The following is a 25,858-nucleotide window of genomic DNA, read 5'->3' as shown; positions in this document are numbered from 1 at the left end:
GATACAAGGATACAAGGAAGTTTATTGTCACATGCATATTTACTGGAAGTAAGAAATGCAGTGAAATTATGTCTGGTGTCAGCCTATTTGTGCATTTATGGTGGGGGCAAGGGCTGCATAAGAAAGGTGGGGGAGGATTGGGATTGGGGGGGGGGCCAACAAGGAGCACTCAAGAGCAACAGGGGCAAGGAAAAACTCCCTTGGAAACCTTGGGCAGATCCACGGCTCAAGGGGGGGTGGCGGGTCATGAGTGCTGAGGAGTGAATGAGTGCAAAGTCAGTATAGTGTGAGTTCAGAATTGGGAAATGTTTGAGAGTGCTGAGGAGTGAATGTGTGCAAAGTCAGTATAGTGTGAGTTCAGAGTTCGGATGGCCTGGGGATAAAAACTTCTCCTGAGTCTCTCAGTTCTGGCTTTGTGACTACATAGGCGTCTTCTTGATTTCAGCAGTAGGAATAATTCATTGTTAGGATGAGAAGAGTCCTTCAGAATCTTTTGGGCTCTTAGGAGTACTCTTCTGGAATAGATATCTTGTAGAGCATGGAGTTGAGTTTCTTATAGTACGTTCAGCTGAGCGCACTACTCTCTGCAGAGTACTATAATCTCTGTACAATCTCTACTAACTGTGGAGTTCCCATACCAGGTGATGATGCTACCAGTTAGAACACTCTCAACCGCTGAAGTGTAGAAGGCCTTCATGATGGATGTAGAAACTTTGAATTTCCTTAGCTGACGAAGGAAGTAGAGTCGTTGTCTGGACTTCTTCAGAACATATTGAGTGTTAACATTCCATGTTAAGTCTTCAGTAATGTGGACACCAAGGTATTTAAAACTTGTGACTCTCTCTACAGGTTGCCCGCTGATCATTAGTGGGGTGTAACTGTAGTTCTGCTGCTTCCTTCTGTAATCCACTACCATTTCCTTGGTTTTACTGATATTCAGTGTCAAGCTGTTAAATTGACACCACTGTGCCACCTCATCAACCTGATCCAAGTAGAGCTGTTCATTGTTGTTACTAATCAGGCCCAAGATCACTGTGTCATCTGCAAACTTGATGATGGAGGTATGACTACTGTTGGCTTTGCAGTCAATGTGTGTAGATGTTGTACAACAGTGGACCTTAAAACACAGCCTTGGGGAGCACCAGTGCTGATGGTTAATGAGGCAGTCAGACTCCCCACTCTAACCACTTGTGAACGGTTGGTGAGAAAGTCAAATATCCAGTGACACAGGGTTGTGTTCCGTCCAAAGGCCTTCATCTTTGTGACCAAGGTGAGAGGTACTATAGTGTTGAATGCTGAACTAAAGTCATTGAACAGCATCCTCACATAATTCCCATTCCCCTCCTCCAGGTGAGTTAAGGTGGTGTGCATGAGGTTTGAGATGGCATCCTCTGTAGACCTGTTGGCTCTGTAAGCAAATTGAGGGGGTCAAGGAGGCAGGGAGGGATGAGCAGATAATGTTTTTCACAAGCTTCTCAAAACACTTCATCACTGTAGACGTCAGGGCTACTGGGCGGTAGTCATTCAGACATGATGGACTTTTGTTTTTCGGTACTGGAACAATAACAGACTGCTTGAGGCAAGTAGGAACTGTCTCTTGAGCCAATGATGTGTTAAAGATCAAGAGCTAACTGAGCAGCGCAGGATTTCAAAACACTCTTCCCTTCAATATTCCCATAGAAACTCCACACATGGTTTCGTTTTTCTTTGGGGGACAGGCTACCCCCACTTTGTTTGTTTCCAGTTCTCGAGACCTGGGCTGCCTACAGAGACCATTTTTTCCCCCTACTGTGTACTCACGGAATGGGCAGCTAGCGGATCGTGATGAGATAACTACTGAATGTGACAAAAAATGTCATGGGAAGTCGCATACGCATTTCTGGCTGAACCTTTAAATGTAAGCATAAAGAAAAAAAGATGCACAGAAACATAAACATATGAATACTACTGATGTGAGCGACAGTGTTGTCTACAACCCTTTAATTCTCCTACGCCTCCCACTCTTTTAAAACAAATGTGTTGAAAACAACACAACTTGTGTTTTTTTAACACATCTCTGTGTCCAGATAGGGACAACACAAGTTTGTGTTGTTTCCTTTTTTTTTTATTAGACAAAATGTGTTGAAAATAACACAACTTGCGTTAAAAACAACACAACTTGCGTTGTTTTTTAACACATCTCTGTGTCCAGATAGGGACCACACATTTGTTTTAAGGCTCATTATTTGAAGGCTCATTATGACTATGCCACAGACGGCTGTTGGGTGAAGCTGTCGGTATGTGCTGAGCACAGCTATAGTTGTCCAGATGAAAGCTAACGCTGATCTCCTTTCTGATCCTACAGCAGTACACATGCAGAGGGCTGCTGCACTGGGACAAGCCGTCTCCCCACTCCATGAAGCCTCTCAGACTGGAGAGGAGACGCACGGATCACTCTGATGCACTGCAGGACTCAGCCTCTGAGAGAGGCAGTGGTATCCTACCAGTTGTTTCCTGATATCCTCACACACACACACACACACACACACACACACTCCTCTGCTATCGAGGCATTTCATCACCCCAAATCTGTGAGGTGGAACTGGACATGCTGAGGTGAGGGGGTGCTCTGTCTCTCTTTCTCTCCCTCCCTCCCTCCCTCTCTTTCTCTCCCTCCCTCCCTCTCTCTCTCTCTCTCTTTCTCTCCCTCTCTCTCTCTCTTTTCTCTCCCTCCCTCTCTCTTTCTCTATCTCCCTCTCTCTGTCTCTCTCCTGGAGGTGAGAAGAGGAGGGGGGCTCACCTCAGCAGACACGGCCGACTGCCTCCCCTCCTCTCAGGCTTTCGGTGACTCGCTGGCTGCTGGCAGGACAGGAGGGTTTCTCTGCTGCTCTGGGCTGGATGTGTTGATGCTGATCCACAGGCCCATCTGGACAGAGAACAGAGATGATTATTTTATGAAAGAGAGAGAGAGAGAGAGAGAGAGAGAGAGAGAGAGAGAGAAAGAGAGGGAGAGAGAGAGAGAGACAAGACGGACTCTGTTTCACAGCTCCCTGCCAAGTGGGCAACCAACGAAAGATTCACCATAATAAAAGGCATTATCGAGCCTCCACAAAGTCAGATGGAATATTTGCTTGTATTGTGAGATATTCTTGCTTAGAGTTTCATTTAGCAGTTTTATGGTTTCATTGAATTGAGGTCTGTCCCAACTGGTGTGTATCATGTCACAAGTACACGAACAAAGAGCAAAATCGGTAAATAGATTAGTTTATCAATAAGTAATGTATTCATAACAACACAAATAGGTAGCCTGGTTAGCACGCAGACCTTCTCAATTGTAATTGAGAATGGATCTGGAAAAGTTTAATTGATTTACGACTTCCAGCAGGACGTAACCATTAAACTTTAATTGCACTAAACTCTTACGAAATCATTTCAGAAGTGTAGCAATCTCGTAAACAAAGGTTTTAAATGCAGTTGTTTACTTACTTCCAAAAAAATACACGAAATGGGCCTCAATTGCCTCTTGTCCAGACAGACCTGCAGAGCAAATCCCAAATTTGCCAAGGGTTCGTATGGGTATTTCCAGGCTAACAAATAGGTGTTTTCTATGTGAATGTGTTATGTATGTATGTATGAATGCAAAATAACATACACTGAGCTGTTTTAGTTTGAGAAGACAACATCTATATCTCCATCACCCACTCACACCAGCCACACTGTGGCACTGCCACTCGTTTGAGACGGTGCCTGTGCTATTTTGACGTCTTTCCCCCTCCCATCTCGTTCACGGGGGAAATAAAAATGTCAACCCTGGACTGAAGGTGTTATTGGACTTGTTTGTGCTGGATGTGCCTGAGTACCTTCTCACAGGGAGGCAGGGCCCAGCTGCCACTGGAAATCAAGCTGCCGCTCCGCTTGCCTCTGCTCACGCAAGAGTCTGCAAATGAACAGCATAATGAATTCTATTAGTATTTACATTAAATGTCCTCCATTCTGTGCAAGAGGACAGAGGAATGGAGAGAGATAGAGAGAGACAGAGAGAGAGAAAGATATATATATATATAGAGAGAGAGAGAGAGAGAAAGATATATATATATATATATATATATAGAGAGAGAGAGAGAGAGAGAGAGAGAGAGAGAGAGAGAGAGACAGACAGAGAAAGCGGCAGAGTGTGAATATACGTGAGCGTGCGTGAGTATGGACTGTATAAGTCAATGCATTGGCGCGGCTATTTTAATTAAACACACACACCATGTGCGGTGAAACAGTAATCCACAAGAGGAGAGTGAAATAGGAAGAAGTGAAAGTGTCTGATCACGGAGAATGTGAGACGAAGCGTCAGACGGAGAGAGAGAATGAAGGAATGAGAGAAAAAAGAGTGTGTGTGAGACACATACAAAGAAGGTGAAAATCAGAAAGAGAGCGAGAGAGAGAGAGATGGATGAAAGAGGTTCAGCCAGGCAGCTGCAGCTGGTCTGAACCTGACATGTAGAACACTCTCCTCCTCATTGCACAATGGCAAACCAGAAAATGAACACAAAAGCCTATAGCCCACAAAGGTCTATGAGTGGCCAGCCACAAAACAGACTTTCTAAATGAGTGTGAATGAATGTTCAACATACACACACTTGTCCATCTCACTTATGTTGGTAGATTTAAGATGGGGTTTTAAAGATGAGGATAATGCATTAAATTACTGCCTGGAAATTGCAGGGTAAGTAATGGACAGTGTTGCCAGTTACCTTGAAAAAGTAATCTGATTACTGATTACTCCTTTAAAAAGTAACTAAGTTACTTTATTGATTACTTGATTTTAAAAGTAACTAAGTTAGATTACAAGTTACTTTATTAGTTACTTTCAGCAGCTGCCGACAACACCCCCACCGCCTCAACATAAAAATGATAACCGGTTTTGCCAATACTCACTATACTGGAAGTGCATTTTAACAATGTATAGCAGACATCCCAACCTAACCTACTGTACTTAGACATTGCAGTTGTGCAGATGTTTGTTTAATAATGTCTAATCAGTACACCAAATAACGAAGGCCTATTGATAGAAATTGTGATAGTAAAATATGTAGATTTTGGTAGTTTGGCCTTTTAATGTAGCCTTGGCAACTAGCCATCTAGTATAGGCCTGAGTAATATGCAAATGAAATTACACTTGTTAAACTCACCTCAACAAGTCTTTTGCAATCATTTAACCCGCTGTGAGCAATGCTAAAGTTACTGTTACAAACAGTGCAGTGTGCAATACTATCATTATATTTTACTCTTATGAGACAATTGGGTACACTTTTGTGTAGTCTGATGTGAAATGGGTCTTAAATGTTCCTTTTTGAGGGGCACTGACTCTGCCATGACGCTCCTGTTCCTAGATACACTAACTTAACTGATTAATTAAGTTCGGGAGAAAAGAGATATAAGCCCACCTACACTAAAAACTGATTGATGGTTGATTTAGCAAAACGGACCAGGATGCTCTGTCTTGGATGCGCTTGCAGGCACACACGCACCACTCCTCTCTCTCTCCCTCTCTGTTGTGTGCGCGTTAAACTTAGATGCACACGCGAAGTCCGGTCTGGCTTGCGTGCTCTTGTTCGCTCTAGGTTCCGGGAGATTTTATGTAATTTGCGGGTGTCAGGATATCAATATGTGGGAGACTCCCAAAACTTCGGGAGACTTGGGATGTCTAGCTAGACAGCACTTTGTCGCCAGCACAGAATGTACAACGTACCTTAATGTTGTCATGTTTAGCTGACACAAACTCAAAATAATGACTGTATTACGGTGTTCATTTTAGGACATCCTCAGACTCAGGTGTCAGACTCAGAAAAACATCTGTCATCTTCAGACAGAACTGCCTCAGCGTCAGAAAAAACAGACTCAGGTGTCAGACTCAGAAAAACATCTGTCATCTTCAGACAAAACTGCCTCAGCTTCAGAAAAACCAGCTGTCATCTTCAGACAAAACTGCCTCAGCGTAAGAAAAACCTCTGTCATCCTCAGATAAAACTGCTTCAAACCAAACGGCCTCAGAAAAACATCTCTAAGGAGTCAGGTCTCAGAAAAAATGCTATCAGAAAAAGTGGAGCCAGGTCTCAGAAAATCAGGTCTCAGAAAAAACGCTGTCAGAAAAAACAGTCAGACGAAAAAGTCTCAAATGAAAAGTTATTGTGGGGACAGAAGAAGACGACGGATACAGAACGGTGAGTTTAATATCATGCTTAATACATTTATTCTGTCACTGGCATGTTATATTTGGTGCTTGGTTAGATGTAGAAATTATAAGTAAAGGTAGAAAGTGATCCAATGGTATACACATTGTAGGAAATCGATGTATGTAACTTAGCTAACCTCACTTCGCTAGTAACATTAGCAGCTGCTGTATGGCACATACCGGAGTAAGCTACGTACTACATACAGTACAGCAAAATAATTTGTTTTTCGTAGGACTAAGGTACATATTTTTCACAAGTTTTGCCAGGTTTAGCCTCAGTTATGAATTAAAATGTGTTTAATGCAATAAATATAAACTGTAGAGATGCAACCTGGTCATTAAAATGATTACAAATAGGATTTTCTTTCCAGGTTTTTTTTTTTTTTTTCCTCCCCCCGCCCCTTTGGCGGCCCCCAGTTCAATGTTGGGTTCCTGGATTGGCCCTCAGCAATGAAAACTTTGAGAACCCCTGTTTTAGACCCTCATACTCCTCTCTCTTCCTCTCAAAGGCCTTCTTCATACGTTCATCTTCCCAGGGAAGTCAACACCATGCAGCAGGACCACTTGTCTCTTTGTTTCTGACACTAACACCATGTCTGGCCTAAGTGCACTCAGTGCAATAGTATCTGGGCATTTGAGCTGCCTCCCAAGGTCTTCCTTCAGCTGCCAATCCTGTTCTGTTGCCAGGAGTTGCCCGACTGTTGAGACTTCTCTGTGAGTAATGGAATCTGGACTCCTCCCAAGGAAAAGAGAAACTTGTCCGTCACTTCCCCTGTCCTCGCAACCAGCACCCTGGATCTGACAGGCTTATAGGTCCATCTGTGCCCAGTTGATGAGTCATTCCAAGCCTTGGAAGGGTCCATCAGCAAAGTGATGCTGCTGTTGGTCACTGTAAGGTAATCCATGAATGCTCTTATGGGAGGGCTCTTCTGCACCAAACCTTCGGTCCCCACCCAGCAGAGGTTTGGACCCTCTGAAATAGGCGTGACCAATTTAGAAGGACACACAAAATGCAAGAAAAAAAACACAGAGAGAAACATAACTTCTGGTTTCACTGACTAAACTGATATAAAAAGCCACTGTCTATTTAGATCCGGCTGCAGTTTCACAAACAAGGTTATAGTATGTTTTGCTTATGTTCTTTATTTGTAAAACATTTTTAAACTACCCTGTAATGATCAAATAGTTCTGCCATCACACCTTTAAATAGTTTTAAGTTTGTCAGAGTGACAGTCTGCCTGGTGAATCATCCAGGTCTTGGCTGCTGATTCCTAGTGTGTCTCTGCTCTGATTCTATTTTGTGAGAGTCCCAAGACAGGAACCAAACCACTCAGATTCCTCTCCACCCACACCATGGTCCCCTGGGCCAGCAGAGCTTTACAAGATGAAAGGGGAGCCAAAAAACTCTGGTTCAGCTGAGAAAGGTCTCTCCTGATGATTTCTTGAAAGCTACGTCTTAAGGAAGAGAATTTTATTCTTGGTTTGCTCAAATACAACACTGTCTTGCGGAATGAATAAGTAAGCGCAGACAAAAGCTTTTTTTTCAAAATGCATTCTTACCTTCACATTGGTCAGATAACACTACTGGGCTCTAAATGGCAGGCAAAGTGTAAAGTCTATCCACAAGCAAAATTCTTGTGCATGAACTGTAGCTATCATGAGGCATTTGGGAGAATTGAGCTTACTCATCAGTGTTTGCACTTAAGGTTTTGCCCATAGTGTTAAATTAGCAAATTGATTAAGCCTTGTTATTAAATTAGCTTTAGCTCGACTTAAGACCTTGTACTTGTGCCCATCATTCAAATTAGGGTCCATTGTCTGCATGAGTTTGGCTGGTAGACTGATTAAAAGGTGGAATTATGTAATCAAAACACCAGCACCCTGTTGGATTTTATTAATACAGTATAAACCATGGATTAAAACGACAGAACAGCACCGTATTATAATGAACACAATTTGGGGGGCACTGACTATGAATGAGCCAGCCCAGAGCACTTTTCAACAGCAAGCATAATGATATTGCTACGGCATGAAAAATAAGTCCAACTTAATGCTCAGTCTGGGCATAATGAGAAGCTGACAGTATTCATTTTTATGGAGGACTCAAGAAATGTATTCCGTAGAAATGGAAGTGCCAGCGTAGTTCTGCCAGGAAGACTCAATGCTACGTCACTCATTCATTTATTACTCCTGACCAATCATCAGTCTACATTGGCCTTAATAATGACTCGGTGGACCAATCACTAGTGTACCAGACCTGGACCTATGATGGGGTGTATGCCAAAGACTCTCTCATTGCTGCATATTTTATTCATTCATTTGGTATTCATCCATTTGCTTATGTCTTTTGTATATATATTTTTTATTTTTTTATTTTAATTGTTTATTTAGATGGGGACAGTGCATATTGATGGACATCAGTACAAGTACACAATGTAAATATGCTAGAGTTAATCCTTTGATGGATTAAAGGAAATGGAGTTAATTGAAGTTAACAAATGGATTAAAATATTGGTTAACTTCAATCATGGCTTCCTGAGTCTTTCTGGGTGAAAAAACAGGGAAGGCCACGTCTTTCTTGCAGGAAAGTTCTATCACCCTTTCTTTTTTGCATTTCCTGTTCACCTTCTGCATTGTATCCATGTGTGCTCACCCTTGACACCCTTGTTCTATAATCACAAAGCATGAGCCAACCATTTTTGCCCAACTCGAATTCTACAAATATGATCCAAAAAAGGTACTTCAGAAAAATAGAATATTTCATTTTCTTCAGCATCACCTCAATTCAAATGTACTATAGCTTCTACCAATTTCAAAGTAGATGAAAAGCACCTATCTATTTCCCCCTCCCTCCCATTCATGCAGAAATGGATTATTCTAGAATGATTGGAGATGTTAGCATACAGTATGGTGAGTGACATCTCAGGATGAATGAGTGATGCCGGAGAGATGAGTGCACGTGTGTCTGAGTGTGTGTGTGTGTGTGTGTGTGTGCGCTTGTGTCCAGGATAAAATGAAATTACATATAAAATGGGAGAAGCAGGCATTTCTCTGAGCACTAAATCAGTTTTGGAGATGGAAAGTGGAGACGTATACACACACCTCCCACTGAAAATAAATTATTTGACCGAGTACTGAGTGTGTGTGTGTGTGTGTGTGTGTGTGTGTGCGTGTGTGTATGTGTGTGTGTGTGTATGTGTGTGTGAGTGTGTATGTGTGCCTGTGTGTGGGAGTGGGTGTATGTGTGTGTGTGACTGTGTGTAGGTGTGTAATAACGACAGAACGTGTGAGTGGGAAAATGTGAGTGAGAGAGAGAGTGCAAGAGGCCTGACCATTTTCAACGTGTGTGGTGAGTGTCCTGTGTTTGAGTGACACTTCACAGCTACGGGGGTGTGAGGTGAGAGAGGACTGAATTATGTGCCACAGCATGCGCATATCGTCTCGAGTTATTAAAGCTCTTGAGGCACATGCACGCGCGCGTGTGTGTGTTTGTGTGCGCGCACATGCGTGTGTGTGTGACAGAGGATTTGTGGGCATTCACACATGCATGTGAAATTTGAATTCTCATTCTCTGCATGAGTAAAAGGTTTTGACAGACTGCGCATCATGAAAGGTCAACTTGCCCATATCCAAAACAAAAACAAAAATCTGTTCAGGTTTCTCATGGGGCTGTTGTTTTTGTGACAGAAATAAAAACCAGAATAACTGATGAGTGCAGAAGATAGCGTTTCTTTGTTTTTAATTTGCTTTTTCTACTTTTTTCATCAGTTTCTTCTGATTTCATTCCATCAGCCCAGAATGACAGAGTGTACCAGAGGGAAATTAGTTTCCTTGGTCATTGAATTTGGAGGCGTGGACCGATTGCGGTGTAGTGTGCGGTGTAGGAAATAATATTTGATGAAAATCTCACGAGAGAGACAAATTTTTCATTGTTTTTGCTGCGACTGTGCGATATATCTCAAAGGTGTGCATTTTTTTCTGTGACAAAATAATTAAAAAAGGGAACGAGGAAATGAGATGAAATGGATGACTAGATTATCATGGAAATAGACTCATGGTCCATCAGAGACTGCTATAACATCTATAAGTGTAAATATTCACACAAGAAAAAAGAAAAGAAGAAAAAGAACATGTAACCCCCCGACGCTAATGCTTACCTAGCATTGTGACATCATGTGGGCGAATGCTAATGTTAACCCCATGCTAATGCTAACCTAGCATGGGGATGTCATGTGGGCGAATGTTCAAAGTCAAAGTCAAAGTCAAAGTCAGCTTTATTGTCAATTTCTTCACATGTTCCAGACATACAAAGAGATCGAAATTACGTTTCTCACTATCCCACGGTGAAGACTAGACATATTTTACCAATTTTAGGTCCACAGACAAACATAACATTCAAGTAAACAAAAAAGTAAGTAAATAAGTAAATAAGAGGGCACATATAATAATGAAAAAATAAGAGCAGCAAAATTTGGTTGAAATTGTGCATAGACAGTCAATAAAATACTAGTGCAAAGTCAGGCCAATAAAAGGCTTGGGTAGTTCTGTTTGACCTAAGTAAGAAAGAAAGTGGCATAGTGGTGCAAGTTATGTAAGAGCAGCAGAAGTGTTGTGTTTTCAGGACAACAACACCAAGTGTTAATGTTAAGTGAATGTTAATGTTAACCCCATGCTAATAATGCTAACCTAGCATCGGGACGTCATTTGCATGTGGGGGAATGGAAGGTGATATTAAAACTGACAGGCTGACCTCACCGTGCTGTTTAACACAGCTTGCTTCCTTCCTTACTGGGTGCTGAATGGTTGGCTCGAACATGGGGGATTTCAGTTGTCAGTTGGCCTCGACTGCTGCTCTAAAATGAGACACGTTATCACACAGCCTGCAATGCTGAGCACTCCTGAGGTGAGGCTCACTCAAAAGCAGAAAACAATTAGCATGAGCAGCGTGCAGTCTGGGGCCGAACCTCAGGATTGCGGGATAATAATTAAACTGTAGCAAAAGGCATAAAATGTCTCCTCTGGTGGTTAATGCCGGACTTCTGGGTCTGACAACAGCTCAGCAATGACGTCCCTCATAAGAGGAGTGTGTGCTTGGAGTCTCCACCTAGTCACCACAGCTTCAGCAGAGCAGTCTGGAGACATCACTATTATAACAAAAAGCATAATACAGTCAGTGACAGATTTCTGCACCAATGGTCAATTTTTTACCAAGACAATGGATTAGAGTGGTTCACTGGGAACAAAAAGGTTCACAGATAAAAAGGATTTAAAGGATGTTCATTTTACATACCGGTATATTTCTTTTTTCAGGAATTTACTGTTCCTGTTTTACACCTATTTTGGTTTCATCCATTAGAAAGTGTGCCTCTAGATATGCTCTAGTACCTATGAAGACACAGATCTGAAGGAAAGGATATTAAAATGCTTGACATTATGGTGAGGCCTTTAAAAGAACAACTTAAATGGATTCCCCTAAAGGTTCTTAATGGCTGTCCTTGTGTTTCCAATGCCCAATTTGTGGCAAAAAAAAAAAAATAACAGCAAAAAACGTCTTTTAAAAAGGTTGGAAATGTTTAATTAAAATGTTGAAGGGCCATAAACTCTGTCATGACTCTCCATTAGTAGACAGCCCTGACATTAAAGTGAAATTATCCCATCTAAACTAATCCCTGACATCTCCTATAATCCATTCATTTGCCCTCTTTTGGCAAGAAGAAAGACAGGCAAATTCATGGGGAAGTCACAAAAGGAGCAGATCAGCGAAAAAAAAAGAGAAAGATTACACAAGAGTTCACTCAGAGGTCTGTTGGAGACACCGACAAAGGGTGGGAAAGAGGGGGAGAAGAAGACAGATGAAAAAAGAAAGAGTTTTAAAGAAGAAGCAATAAAGTGTAGGAGAGTGAGAAAATGAGTCAGCAATATGAGCTTAATGGTCTTTTGGGCCCCACCGTTGACTTCAAGGCAGAGCTGCCACTGTCGACTTCAAGGCACCTAACCCTACCCCTTACCCTAATTCTAACCCTAACCCTAACCCTTGACTAACCCTAGTGCCTTCCAGGCAGCGCTGCCTTGAAGTTGACAATGGGGGCCCAAAAGACCATATAACGCAATATGGTGAACAGGGTAGGAATTTCACGGCGGCCACGACGGCCATGGCCGTCGCAGCCCCTTGCGTTGGCCGTGAGGCCCCTTTGAAAATCAGAGGTTTACAGGCCACGGTGGCCTTGGTGCCCCCTTCTTTCAATATTCTGCTTTGCGTCCTACTAATAGCAATTTTATTTAGCCTGTGGCCTGTCAAAAATAATCTTAGCATTCACAGCGCAAATTTATTTAGTCTTTTACGCAGTGGAGAAAGTGACAGCGCAAGAAAGAAATTGCGTCCGAATTCACCCATTCTCAGTTGAACTACTCGCAAAGTAGCCTATTCATCACACAGACATCAGAAGTATCACATGAAAGAGCTTTTTCTCAGCTTTTAAACGATGTTAGCCGATAATTGCTGTGTTGAACGGTTCGCGAGAAAAGTAAATAATATAATTAAATTTAATCATACATTCTACTGAAGGTTTTGCGTCCCATTATCTCCCTACCCATTCATCTCGGTGGAATACTTTACGAACCCTTCTTTTAACACATGACAAACCATATATCAGAATAAACAGGAGACCTTACCGAACACAAAGGTGTAAAGCAGTCCCCTGTACAGTTGGCTGTTCCAGAGTAATCCAGTTTTGAATTTGCAGTAAAGTTCGACATACATGGATGTCTCCAAATTTGGGCTTTAAGTTTTACAATGTGTTTAAATTGTTCCACATGATTTCATAACGGGCCAAATACAAAATAAATGTTACAAATATCGCCTAGATATTGGTAAATCAGAGTACAGCTGACTAAGAATTTGTGAAAGTAGCCTTAATGATCACAAAATGCTAAGCATGCATCTAGGCTATTTGAGTAAATAGGCCAAATATAAAATAAATGTTATATATAGCCTAGATAGTCAGATGATTTTCAGTTCTATGTAATATGTCATGTTTTCATTTCATGTTTTTGTAATGTTTCATACAGTGATGCAGGTCTACTGCAGTGAATAGGCTAAACTTTGATCATTGTTATAGCCTACTACTGTATAGTTAACTTTGGCCTTGGTGCCCTGACATGTGGCCTTTGTGCCCCCCACCAAATATGCCCAACTGAAGGCCAAGTGGCCTTGCCCCCAGAATAGTGAAATTCCAAGCCTGATGGTGAATGATAGGGCTAAAGATGGAGGAAGAGAGAGATGGTTCACTACTGAATGATTCTGACAGAAAGTTGCCATAGTAGTCAGCAGAGGCGATTCTAGAGTCTGTGGGGGCCCCAAGCAAAAATTCCAAAGGGGCCCTACCGACAAGTGTTATCACCATTATGTTATATCACCTTTAGGTTATTATGTTAAATAATAAAAATACAAAAAGCGTATTATAAAAATTCTTATATTTTGACATGTATCTCACAAAATATAACTTTGAGTGCATGGTGTATGCACTAATGATTCTCTACAACATTTTTTTACTGCATTGCCAAGAACAAAGTAGAGGCAAAAAAGGGGTTTCTTTGTTGAACAAATTAGGATGCAATGTGAGCCTTGAATTGGATGCCATGCAGGAATTTGCTAGGATTTCAAAACCGGATTATGAACATGCTTTGCCATAGAGAAACACACGATAGCGTTGGATTATAAACATGCTTTGCCACAAAAACAGACAAAAATTCGTAAACGAGGGGAAAGTCCAGCTATATGAAGTTATTATTTTGCTCTCACTTCGTCTGTTTTATAACCCAGAAGGATGTACTTGATATCAAATGATAGCTCTGTGTCTCCTCTTTCATCTGCGTGGCATATCTATCCGATCACGGGTCCGCGAGTAATTCAAACGAGAGTAATGGGTGTGCAGCGTTGGTTTGTGTACATGACGTTATTATTTTGCAGTTACTTTGTCTGTTTTTATAAGCCAAAAGGATCGATCGATATTCATGGTACCAATGGATAGCCCTGTGTCTCCTATTTCATCTGATATGCTTGCCATATGCGATCACGGGTTTGCGAGTAATTCAAAGGAGAGTAATGGGTGAGCAGGTGAACGCAGAGAAGTATAGACTGTAAATGTGATGCAATTTAATTTAATGATTTTCTTTTATTTTCATACTTGATCGTACAGACATAGTCTCGTTGGAAAGCCCCACTTCTGCTCTGTCACGCAATAAAAGTTTTATCTCGTTGCAATGAACAGTTACGGAGCAATGTAACAAAGAAGAAAGGGTGTGTTTTTTGACGCACTTTGCGTCAGTCGGGTTCTAACAAATTAACGCGTATGCTTGGTCCTTACTGCATCGCGATTAACATGTTATGGCTGACAGCCCTAATACAAACATAGCGTTAACCATCTCCTTGCTTAACTAGTTGTGTAACTGCCTCTAGCTAGCTTAAGTTTACTGTCGTATAGATGTAGCAAACCATGTTAAATCTTTCTGCCAATTAACATGGTCATCACTGCACCCTCGATTGAAGTTTACCACAGTTGCCTAAATATGTGCGGATTCTTTGAACTTTTTTGAACACAGATCCGCTGTTCATAAGGCCATAGCATAGGGCCTACATACAGTATGCACGTACTGTTTGTACAACAGGGCAGGAGCACGCAAAATACATCATTCAATCTCTATGGGCCGAAATTCTCGCTTGACCCACCGGCAAACGCGCTGAGACCAAGTCGGGGGCCCCCTAGCGGCTCGGGGCTCCAAGCAGTTGCTTGGTTTGCCTGTTGACAAGGTGCGCCTCTGGTAGTCAGTACTATACAGGAAGAGTCTATTTATTGTGGATCTGCTTACATTCGCTAAGGAATAATAACTAAATGCTTATGGTTGAAAAAAATAAAAGTACAAAAAAGTTTTTTCATTTTAAATTGGACAGAATATACTAAAATGTGATTGTATCAAGCTTAAATGCAAATGCAATTCACACACTTGTGTGTTGGTATCCTGAAGCAAATTGTCTTTAATATGCTAACTAATGTGATTGCTGGCATACGCATAAAACCAATACCTACTGTTATTCCTCACTGGGGAGCTGCAAACTCTCCCCCTTCTGAGCCACCTTCCTTCACCCCCATTTGTTATCTACTGCAAAATCAACAACTGGCATCCTATGCGCTTGCTTCAATATAGCTATGATATGTCACAGTATGTGATGACATTGTGAAAAATCTATATCCTAATACACTGGTCATTTTATTGCACAAACAGAATAGGACTGTTTAGCTTCACACACAGAGAGGTGTTTATCCAGCGCAGTTTTACTTATTGTCATTAAGCTTTCATTACAGGATTATAACTAGATATCAGACACACTGAAAACAACCTTGCACTCAGGCATTTATATTGAGTTTTTTAAATGGTTGTTTTGGTGTTTTAATAACCTGACTTCCATCAGCTGGAACGAAAATGAGTTTCCACCAAACTTAATATTCTTTCCTGCGTAGTAGTCATCCATAAAATTAATTTCCCTGCCTAACATTATGAGCATGTGGCCGGGGGATGTTTGTTTAAACTGTGGTATCCCCACTCTAGACAACACACTCACCTAGAGGCAGTAGGAATTACATAGTATTTCTGTTTATTTGTTTTATACGTTTTTGGCGTGATATATATATATATATATATATATATATATATATACATACATATATTTACTGTAGTTATCATATCTTTTCATCATGGGAGTCGGTTCATTGATATGAACTTGTCATCTTACCATTATCGCTAATCTAAGAAGCACTCGGCTCTGACTGTCATGACATTTGTCTGACACGTGATGATGTTTAGGACGGTGATATGAGTCTTATGACTGACATGAGGGCTCAAGTGAAGCTCTGCCCTTATTTGTCTTGTGCCTGCAGTTCTGACCAGGATGGTCCTGGCCAGCCCGCCTCCATATAAGAACCCTCTACTCTCTCAACCTTCAGTCTCCCCTGCTTCTCACCCCACAGGCGCAACAGGAGAGCGTCTGGTCATGCTATAAATCTGGAAAGGCCACATTAGTGTCAGCTACAAAGTAATGGTTTAATTCCATGGACTCCCTGTGCTGTCAGGCCATTAAAAATGAATGCAGCTCTGCTTTATCAGCTGGCTGAGAGAATGTGTGGATGTCAGTTGCATTGAGGTGAAATGATAGGGGATATATCATCACCTCATTTGGGTATATTCTGTCTGTGCACCCCTCCTCCTCCTGTCCTCTTTTCCTCTCTTGTTTCCCCACATCATAATCATCCCTTTCTTTTTCATCCCTTCGTAATGTGGAGATAAGGTAAGCCTCTTATTTTGGCCCGTCAATCATAATCCAGCCCTGACAATTACCTTCAAGTCTCATCTCAGGGTGAGTGTGCCTTGAATACACAAATACAGATACAAAGGTACTTCAGAAAGAAAAATCTAGAGTCCCAAAATGAGCCACTATCTGTACATTTTGGGGGGAAACTATACAAACAACCATCACCTTTTGCAACCTCTAACTTCTTTCACTTTTGAAAAAAAAAAAGAAAAACTGACTGACTCCATCATAATAAATTTCCAAAATAACAAAACCTGTCTGTTTGACACGGAATGGTGGTATGGAACACTCACTGACACACTGCACTACTTTACATTAATACACAGGATTAGATGTTAAAATCCCTTGTGCCAAAATCCAAGGTAAAAACACATTCAGAAGCCCCTGCTCAAGTTTAACTTTAAAAAGCACACTACCCACGAATCCGCCAACAAATGGTCACTAACACAAGACAAATGGCCCATCCAACAGCAGTATATAGTATGCGGCATGTCATTGGGGTTATCAAGTGGGCACCCTCATTCACCGATGTTTCGTTAAGTTAAGGCCCATGACACCTCATGAAGGTAATAATTAATATTACTACGCTAACATTGAAGTACTCCCAAGTGCTATTGCGCCACACATTGTAGTTCTCCTGTTTATTTGCTTGGAAAATCGCCACGTTTCATGTTGTGTGACCGTACACATTTTTATCAACTACTCGTGCAACTGTATTTAAGTAGGGAAAACGTGGATGTTTTTGATTAGTGCTATCTTCCTCCCTCTATGGCTACGTCTGAGCCCGCTAGCATAGCAACATGCTAACACATTCGGCGCCACCAGAAGCGTTTGAGTGCGATACCGACGACGGAGAGGTATGACTCAACTCGTGAAAGTTAAGGTAAGAAAATATATTACTACTGACATTGGGTGGCGTGTTCCTTTAACAGTGAAACCAGCGTCCAGAAGACACTCCCCTCCATGCTGCCACCATATTACCACATTGAAATATCCAATACCCAAAATACTCTTAACCAGCCCAGGCATGGTTAAGGTTGGCTAGGTTGGTCTGTCCCGTTGATGTGGACTGAACCATTACCATAAAAACCCTGGCCAACCAACCATCACCCTAGGCACAGCCCATCACAAGCACAAAACAAATTAGCCAGTTAGCTTAGCCAGTTAGCTTAGGCCCCATCACAAACACAAAACAAATTAGCCAGTTAGCTTACGCCCCATGTTGCCACCACATTACCACAATAAACAAATACCCTTAACCAAACTAGGCATGGTCAAGGTTGGCTAGGTTGGTCCGTCCCGTTGATGTGGACTGAACCATAACCATAACAAACGCTAGCCAACCGCCATCAACCGAGGCACAGCCCATCACAAACACAAAACAAATTAGCCAGTTAGCTTATGCCCCATGCTGCCACCATATTACCACAACAAACATCCAAATACCCTTAACCAACCTAGGCATGGTCTAAGTTGGCTAGGTTGGTCCGTCCCGTTGATGCGGACTGAACCATAACCATAAAAAACCTTAGCCAAGTACCATCAACCTAGACCATCACAAACACAAAACAAATGAGCCAGTTAGCTTACCTTAGCTTGCGCCCCAGGAAGGGTAACTTCTCCTTACCCACAACCATTCGCTTGGCCGTTCAGCTGCTAAAGACATGTTACTAACCACCTGCCTTAGACTTCGACCACAAATGCCCAATTCAGACAGCAAGCCAATAGCAGATCTGGCCACAAACCCACGTGCACCGATTTCAATAGGCCTTAATCGTGCACTCCAACCTCGCTTGGCTGCCTCCTCTGCTATTTCAGTGTATTTCGCTCTCTTCAGCTCATTGGCCTCTTCTACTCTGTCTTCCCAAGGAACAGTAAGTTCAATGAAGTAAACTATCTTCTCTGAATCCGACCATAGAATTATGTCGGGTCGTAGTTTAGTACTCACTATATGTGGAGATACCGCCATCTGCTGGCCAAGATCAACCTTCATTTCCCAGCCCGCCCCATTTTTCAACTGGCCGGTTTTACACCTGGACTTCGCGGAACAAGGTTTATCCTCCTGACGTACAAAGTTAATTTGCCTTACCCCTTTACTAGCTGCTAATGAATTGACTTCTCTCCTTTTATCCTCTATTGCCGCTACCACACATTTCAATACCTGGTTATGGCGCATGCGTATACGCCCTGGGTGAGACTTACCTTGCACCCTGATAGGATATGGTGGAGACTGCCCACACATGAGCAAAGTATGCATTTATCATCCTCACCAAACCATTTACTTAAATTTTCTTAAATTCGCCCTTGAGGGTATTTTTAATTGCGACAAACAACGATACTGATTAAAATAGACGATAGATCCAAGTACGGTGACACATCTCATTTGTACTCTCCTCCACTATTTGCTAGACATCCAGAGCTTGATTCAAACCCAAAATCGCTGCACAAACTTTTCAGGAAATACTTGTATTACACGCGAGAAACACGAAGACGTGCATTTGTAATGATGTGGAAGCATGCAGGCCATAGTTTTGCACAAATTGAAGCAGAAATAGGCCTACACCAAATGTTGAAAAACGTCTTAGATAGAATAGGTGAATAACATAGCCTATCTGAAGGAGAATATCCTTTTGTAGATTATGATCGATCGTCTATTGACAGTGATAGTCACGGTGAGTCATGTGAATGGAGGTGCGTCTTTGCGTGTATACGGTGTCCACTAAGCATACCATGCTTATTTCGACCCTCTGCCCAACATAGCTTGGAGGTTGCAGTGGTAATCGTGATGATAAGTGTCCGTAATGGACGTGGTACAGACAGCAGGGCTAGTAGAAATAGGGCTCTGAAGAACTAAAAGTCACCTGCGATAGGAACTGATTTGACCAGGATACTTTATTGTAGGCCTTGTGGTTATAGGCTAGTAATAGTTGACTATTGTTGGTATACATCTTAGGTGTTTTCCTGTTATGTGGGTAATATGACAAAAAAGAAAGTAAACCTGCTCAAATATGTTCATCCAGTATTTACTAAAAGGTGCATAATTTGAGGTGCTTGTCATCCAGTGGCAAATTAGATGGGTAAATTTACCCCCTTCTTAAACTTTTGTTTGATTTTTACATGGCCATTTTATCATTATTTTAGTTATAAGCTAAGGCTGCTAGCACAGGTGTCTAAAATTAGATAAAAAAGACTTGCACTTTCTGTTTGTAGTTTTGTGTTTGAAAATACAGTATTTGAAAAAACATAGCATTTTAGGAAATAGCCGTTCTTTTTTGTATTATTCTTTAACACTGACGTGGCCCACTGGCCCTCCAATCAGATGACATTGGCAGAAGTGGCCCTCAGCTCATTTGAGTTTGAGACCCCTGTGACATCTTACAGCCTCCTCCTGTCTATGCATTTCCTCCACTACCATTTTCCTCTTTTCTCCTGCAGAAGCCTTACTCCACAAGGGTTTACTTACGCCCACCCCTAGACCAGGGATGGATTACTGCACGGGCCTACCGGGCCCAGGCCCAGGGGCCCAAGGGGTCAGGGGGCCCTGAAGCCCAAACCTTTGCATGGAATCATTGCCTCAATATCAACAAATCAAGATGTAGGCTATGAATCTGATTGAATTTAGTATTGGCCATCCCCAAAATGCACCAGAATACAGGAAATCACATCAAACAAATTAACCATTTTCTGGGGGAGGACCCCCAAACCCCCCCTCCCACATATACAACAATAAGTGGGGGGCCCTTAATACATCTGGGCCCAGGGGCCCGAAATTTCATAATCCGCCCATGCCCTAGACCCCCTGCCCGTGCTGCACATGGCCCATTATATCCCTATGCTTCATTGAGCTTGCTTAACTGCCTGTTCTGGGTGCCACTTCCTCCCTGCATTAACTGTGGGTGCAACTTTCCTCACCACTGGGTCCTTGGACTGAGTAAGAGTAATTTCCAATCTAGACTTAGCACACTTAAATTGCTCTGCCAGACTAGATATTGGCAACTCTACAATGCCCTTCCCACACCCTTGAATTTCCCCTGGGGATCAATAAAGTATCTATCTATCTATCTATCTATCTATCTATCTATCTATCTATACAAGGCTTCACTGCTTAAGCAGCGTGGGAGCCATTTTCTGACAAAGGAGTTGATAATTTTTTCCAACCTCTCTACCTTTGACGGAGGAACTTCAATGGCCACATTAGCCGAGGCAATAAACCAAACGGCAAACACCACAGCTTGAGCTTATCTGGCAGCCCTGACTTGTCAATTTTTGCAATACCTTGCCTAGTGACCTGTAGCATGACACACTGCACAACATCCAATGTGTTTGTGGGCATGGTATATTCCAGAAAATAAAGAAAGTGAAAATGTGCATACATTACCCTTCAACTCTTCATGGGGCAGCCGTGGCCTACTGGTTAGGGCATCGTGCTTGTGCCGGTTCAATCCCCGACCAGTAGGAAAAATGTGGGTGGGGGAAGTGGTTGAGCACTGCTCTCCCATGCCCACATCCACGGCTGAAGTGCCCTTGAGCAAGGCACCTAACCCCTCACTGCTCCCAGAGCGCCGCTGTAGCAGGCAGCTCACTGCTCCGGGTTAGTGTGTGCTTCTCTTCACTGTGTGCTGTATGTGTTTCACTAATTCACGGATTGGGATAAATGCAGAGACCATATTTCCCTCACGGAATCAAAAGAGTAGATATATTTATGTGTTATGGCTTATTATAAAAATGGGCCATCTTCATCTTCTGCTCTCAGTCAAAGCCCTATGAAGGTGTGTGTGTCCTCAATCTCTCAAAACAAGACACCCACTGAGAAATAGTAGCTTCTTTATCACAGTATGAATAAAGTGACATTTTGTTGGTATTTGTCGTAAGCAGTTTCTGTAGAAATGGCTTAATGCTTAATAATCTTCACATGGCTTCAACATGAATTATGGGAAATGTTCTCGTGTGCTGGGAGCCATGGGTAGGTGGTAGGTGTCCCTCACAGAGATCAGACACGGAGGGCCCTATTATAAATGACGAGCAAAGAGCAACGTCTATCAACAAGCAACGCTCTGGTGCACTACAGCTATCATGTGGGAGCATAAGGTAATACGTAAAGTAGGAGAGAGGACGCACTATGCATACACACTTTTATTTCCAAAAAAACTATTCAGGCCAGCACTCTAAAAGTTTAAAAGTATACACATTGAGTGAAGCCTGCACCTATCCTCACTTACTTTGGAGCATAAGGTAACTTATCAAGGTTTGTTGTTAAGGTCTTGTCCATAGTGTTAAATTAGCAAATTATGTTAGCCTATTTATTAACTTAGCTTTGCACTTTGCCTATATCCTTCAAATTAAGACCCTGTGATGGATCTGGCAAAGAACATTGTGATAAAGGCAGCCTTTCTTTTATTATGCCAGAAGAAAGAAAGAATGAATAATCTGCAGACACTTGATAGATAGAAAGGAAAAGAGGGATGTAATGGTATATTTTGCTTAGGATGAAAGGATACTGATTTGTGTTCATTTTCTGTTGAATTGTCCCATCCAAAGCCAATGTTTTACTGTCAACGAGAATCACCACTGACACATCACAGAATAAAGACTGGAGTATTTCTCTTTCTTCCACTGTCTCTGTCGACCAAACAAACTTTGAACACAGAGTTTTAATTCCCTTTACAACAGTAAGTTAAAAAGGCCCAAAACTTCACAGACCTTTGAAAAACTTTGTGCTTCTGATGCACCCAGAGAGCTTTATGATGAGCTCAAGAAAACGTCATGGTGAAAAATGGCTCGTGGAGACGAGAGACAGCCAACGCATGGAGAGTGGATGAAAAACAGAGCACTCTGGCTAAAAGAAGCAGAGAGACACAAGAAGTTAATAAATCATTATTTCCTTTTTTTTTCAATTTGTGCACAGAGCTGCATTCATAATCAGTTTTCGGTTCTTAACACTATCATTTTAGCAAAGATTAAACAGAATGAAGAACTCAGCACTGGTGTGCTGTGGCCGATAGGACAATGGTTCTGGTTCTGTTTATCATCTTTCCGTTTATCTCCTGCAATCTACTGTTAATATCTATAGTTGCATGTAGCTGATTATCTGAGAGGGACCTGGCCGATCTAAAGATTGAAGTCCGCCATAAAACGAAAAGAGGAGGAAGAAGAAGGAACATTTCACACGAGCAAGAGCTCAGATTGAGTGAGATGTGCGTAGATTGAGGGTGCATTCCAATCGCCTAGTAGTGGACTGAGAAGTGAACTGTACAGGGTATTCAGCCGTGTTAAGTGATATTCCGTTCCATAGGGAACGAAAGTGTTCAGTTCGAAGTGAACTGCACACAGTGTGCAGGGAGCTAGTGAACATAGCTACATCACTTCACCGGAAGTTAGATGGCACCCGGAGTTGTGTAGATGGTCCAAAGGGGCTATATTTGCAGAAAAACTTCATTTGTTTGGCTTTATTATGCTTAAATTTTGTGAAAGTTTGCGAGAAATAGACACTGTACAAAAGTTTGTTTTTGCATTTTATGTTAATATATATATATTTTTTTTTTGCATTTTCATGCACTGGTAATTCCTTGGAATTACATTTTCTAGTTAATTTTATTGTGCGCAGTGCTCTCGCATCTAGTGTAGCCTGCAAGTTTCATTGATGCCATTGACTTTGTTATGGCATAGGCTCCGTGAACAGAGTACTTCAATGATGCGGCTGAAGTAGCCCTAGTTGGCAGGCCTACTTTCACCGCTGAATATAATGTAATATAATATGATATAAAGTATGTATGGCTTCGACGATAACAATATTATATTAATAATGTAGTGCAGTATGTATAATGTTGTATGTATAATGTATCTTTGCAGTTGTTGCAGTTTCAATGTTTGTAAATGCATTGTTCAAATAAAGAATAAACAAAGACAAAATATAGATGGATTTCATAATCTTGCACACAAGCATCACAAGGTAGCATGACTCACTTCAAGCACAAGGCTCTATGAAGCCGGGAGACAATGCCAATGTTGAGTATACACAGTCCCTCAAAAGCCAGAGAGGGATAGGGCCAAAAAAGGACCTCAATACGCACCCCCCTAAAGCCACTAACAGTCAGGTGACCTCTGGGTGATGAACGCCATAGATCAGACCAAATGTTTTGGTCTTCAGTGGTTTTGGTGTGGAACATTTCATCCAATCAGGTGAGTGATGACTCACCCTTGATTTGCCATCTCTTTCTCTTTCACAGGGCACCGTGCTTTATATTAGAGAAAAGGCATCGTTCACTCTTTTTTCCGAGGGAGTAAATGTGTGTGTGTGTGTGTGTGTGTGTGCGTGTGTGTGTCTGAGAGGTAGTATGTGTGTGTGTGTCATTCAGAAACAGAAACACTAAAAACGTTTTCTCAGGCAGCAGAAAGGTAACCTCACCCTGAACCATCCATCTCTTTCACTGCTGAAGCATAAATTCAGTACAGTTGGAGCGCTCCATGGCCCCTCTATATTACATATAGTTGAGTAGTCAACTTGACTAGTTGAGATGTACTGTATGTACATTGGCATGTCTTGTCTCGTTTGCCTCCTGCTATTTGTTTGAAATGTCACAACATCTGGCACTGTGATTTGTTCTTACACATACATACAGTCATCCACACACTCACACTCACACACACACACTTTGGTAAATATCTACTAACGTTGTTTTTACCTGTTACACCAGATCTCCACTGGCCCAGATCTCCATTGGCCCAGTGTGAGCATCTTCGTCCGAGTGGTCAGGGATTAACAATGTTTGACATGTCTGGTTGCCGTGGCAAAGCTCTGTGTCAGAGCTGTCCAAGGGTTTAATATATTTCTCCTCTCAGTTGGCTGCCTGGTTTTCCCACATGTGTTGAACAATTAAAAATGAGAAATCACTCACTCACCGACTGTGCCAATATTGCATTTGGTTAAAACAATGATTTTATGATCGGGACAGAGTTGGCAGCCCATGTCTTTATTATGCAAATGCTGCAAATTGAGACCTCTGCATATCTAATACCATGCATTTAACACAAAATTAAATTATTTTTGAATGATTGTTGAGTAAGTGTTAGGAAGGAAAGATTTATGTAAAAATAACATTTCAAATGACCAATTCCTTGGACTCAATGAATTGATCAACTCATGAATTTAGAATGCGAGGAGCCATAGGGACTCTGCCTCTCAGTCTCAACCAGCCTTTGTTGATCTGATGCCATTTGCTCAGACAGACAGACACAAGTTTGACCAGGACAGTTTACACACACACACACACACACACACGGTACATTGGCAAGAAAACAGATTCTTCAGATCTTCCACTCTCAGAAATAGAAAATTTGATTGAAATGATTTAAAGAAGAGCGGTTGGTTGGTTGGAGAATGCGAGGCACTGAGGCCGAGATTATATAAAGGGGATAAAGAGAAGAGAATGAGTGAGTAGGTGGCAGGCTACTTCATTTGGGTTTTCACATATCAAAACCTCCCAGATCAATTTAGACTGAGGTGCTTTTGATTACTCTTTAGATCAGTACATTAAGCATGCCGTATCTACAGTCATTTTTATTCTGACTGGAGTGCATTTTTAAAACCGAATGAAGATATTTGTGCATAGTAGTAAATGTAAGACCCTTCAAATTAAACATAATGTTAACTTGAGTACCTGAGTAGAATCAGAAGGAACAATGACAAAGCCAAACAAGTACAGTAAGAGATAATGTACTGTATTGTCGGCCAGTCGGAAAATCAATCCTGACAGGGCAAACGCGACTGCGCGACTGGTCTTGGGAAAAAGTTGGGAAGGCCCATTCACGTGAATGGAACTTTATGTAGCACTCTAAAGAGCTGTGTAATAAACCACAATATTCTCCAGCCAACAATGGGAGTTGCCATGACACCTCAGTATTCAGAAATACATTTTTCTATTTCATTATTTAGTATATATTTAAGCAATATAGCACGAGTGAGAGTAGGGTTGGTCATGGATATTCCCACGGGTGTTGTTCGGCCGGAGGCCGAGTGGCCGGAGGCCGAGTGGCGCAGACAACAACAGCCGTGGGAATATCCATGACCAACCCCACTCTCACTCGTGCTATCCGCATTGTATTGATTTTGATGTGACGGTAGAAAGTGCTTGACATATCCTAAGCAATTTCAAAGCAAACTTTTATATTTTTCTCTCAGACATATTATAGAATATCCATTTTGAATGCAGAAATGTCAACATTTCCAAAGAAATATAAGACAGCCTTACAATATAAACAGAATGGACTGAAGATGAAAATCGGACGGA

At 41.8% G+C, this 25,858-nt stretch overlaps 1 protein-coding gene across 1 annotated transcript in view; it reads right to left on the bottom strand.

Moving 5' to 3' along the window:
- Window positions 1-2,812: 2,812 nt before the first annotated feature.
- LOC125299368 overlaps window positions 2,813-25,858 on the bottom strand; it is a 39,335-nt gene continuing 16,289 nt past the window's right edge. The window contains exons 5-6 of the mRNA XM_048250617.1: window positions 3,840-3,900; window positions 2,813-2,905 (exon numbers count right to left, since the gene is read on the bottom strand). Coding sequence (XP_048106574.1) covers window positions 2,813-2,905; window positions 3,840-3,900 — 154 coding nt within the window. The remainder of the gene's footprint in view (window positions 2,906-3,839; window positions 3,901-25,858) is intronic.

Source organism: Alosa alosa, chromosome 8 (genome assembly GCF_017589495.1).
Source record: "Alosa alosa isolate M-15738 ecotype Scorff River chromosome 8, AALO_Geno_1.1, whole genome shotgun sequence".
Classification (NCBI taxonomy): Eukaryota; Metazoa; Chordata; class Actinopteri; order Clupeiformes; family Clupeidae; genus Alosa; species Alosa alosa.
This window is presented reverse-complemented; position numbering and strand designations above follow the sequence as displayed.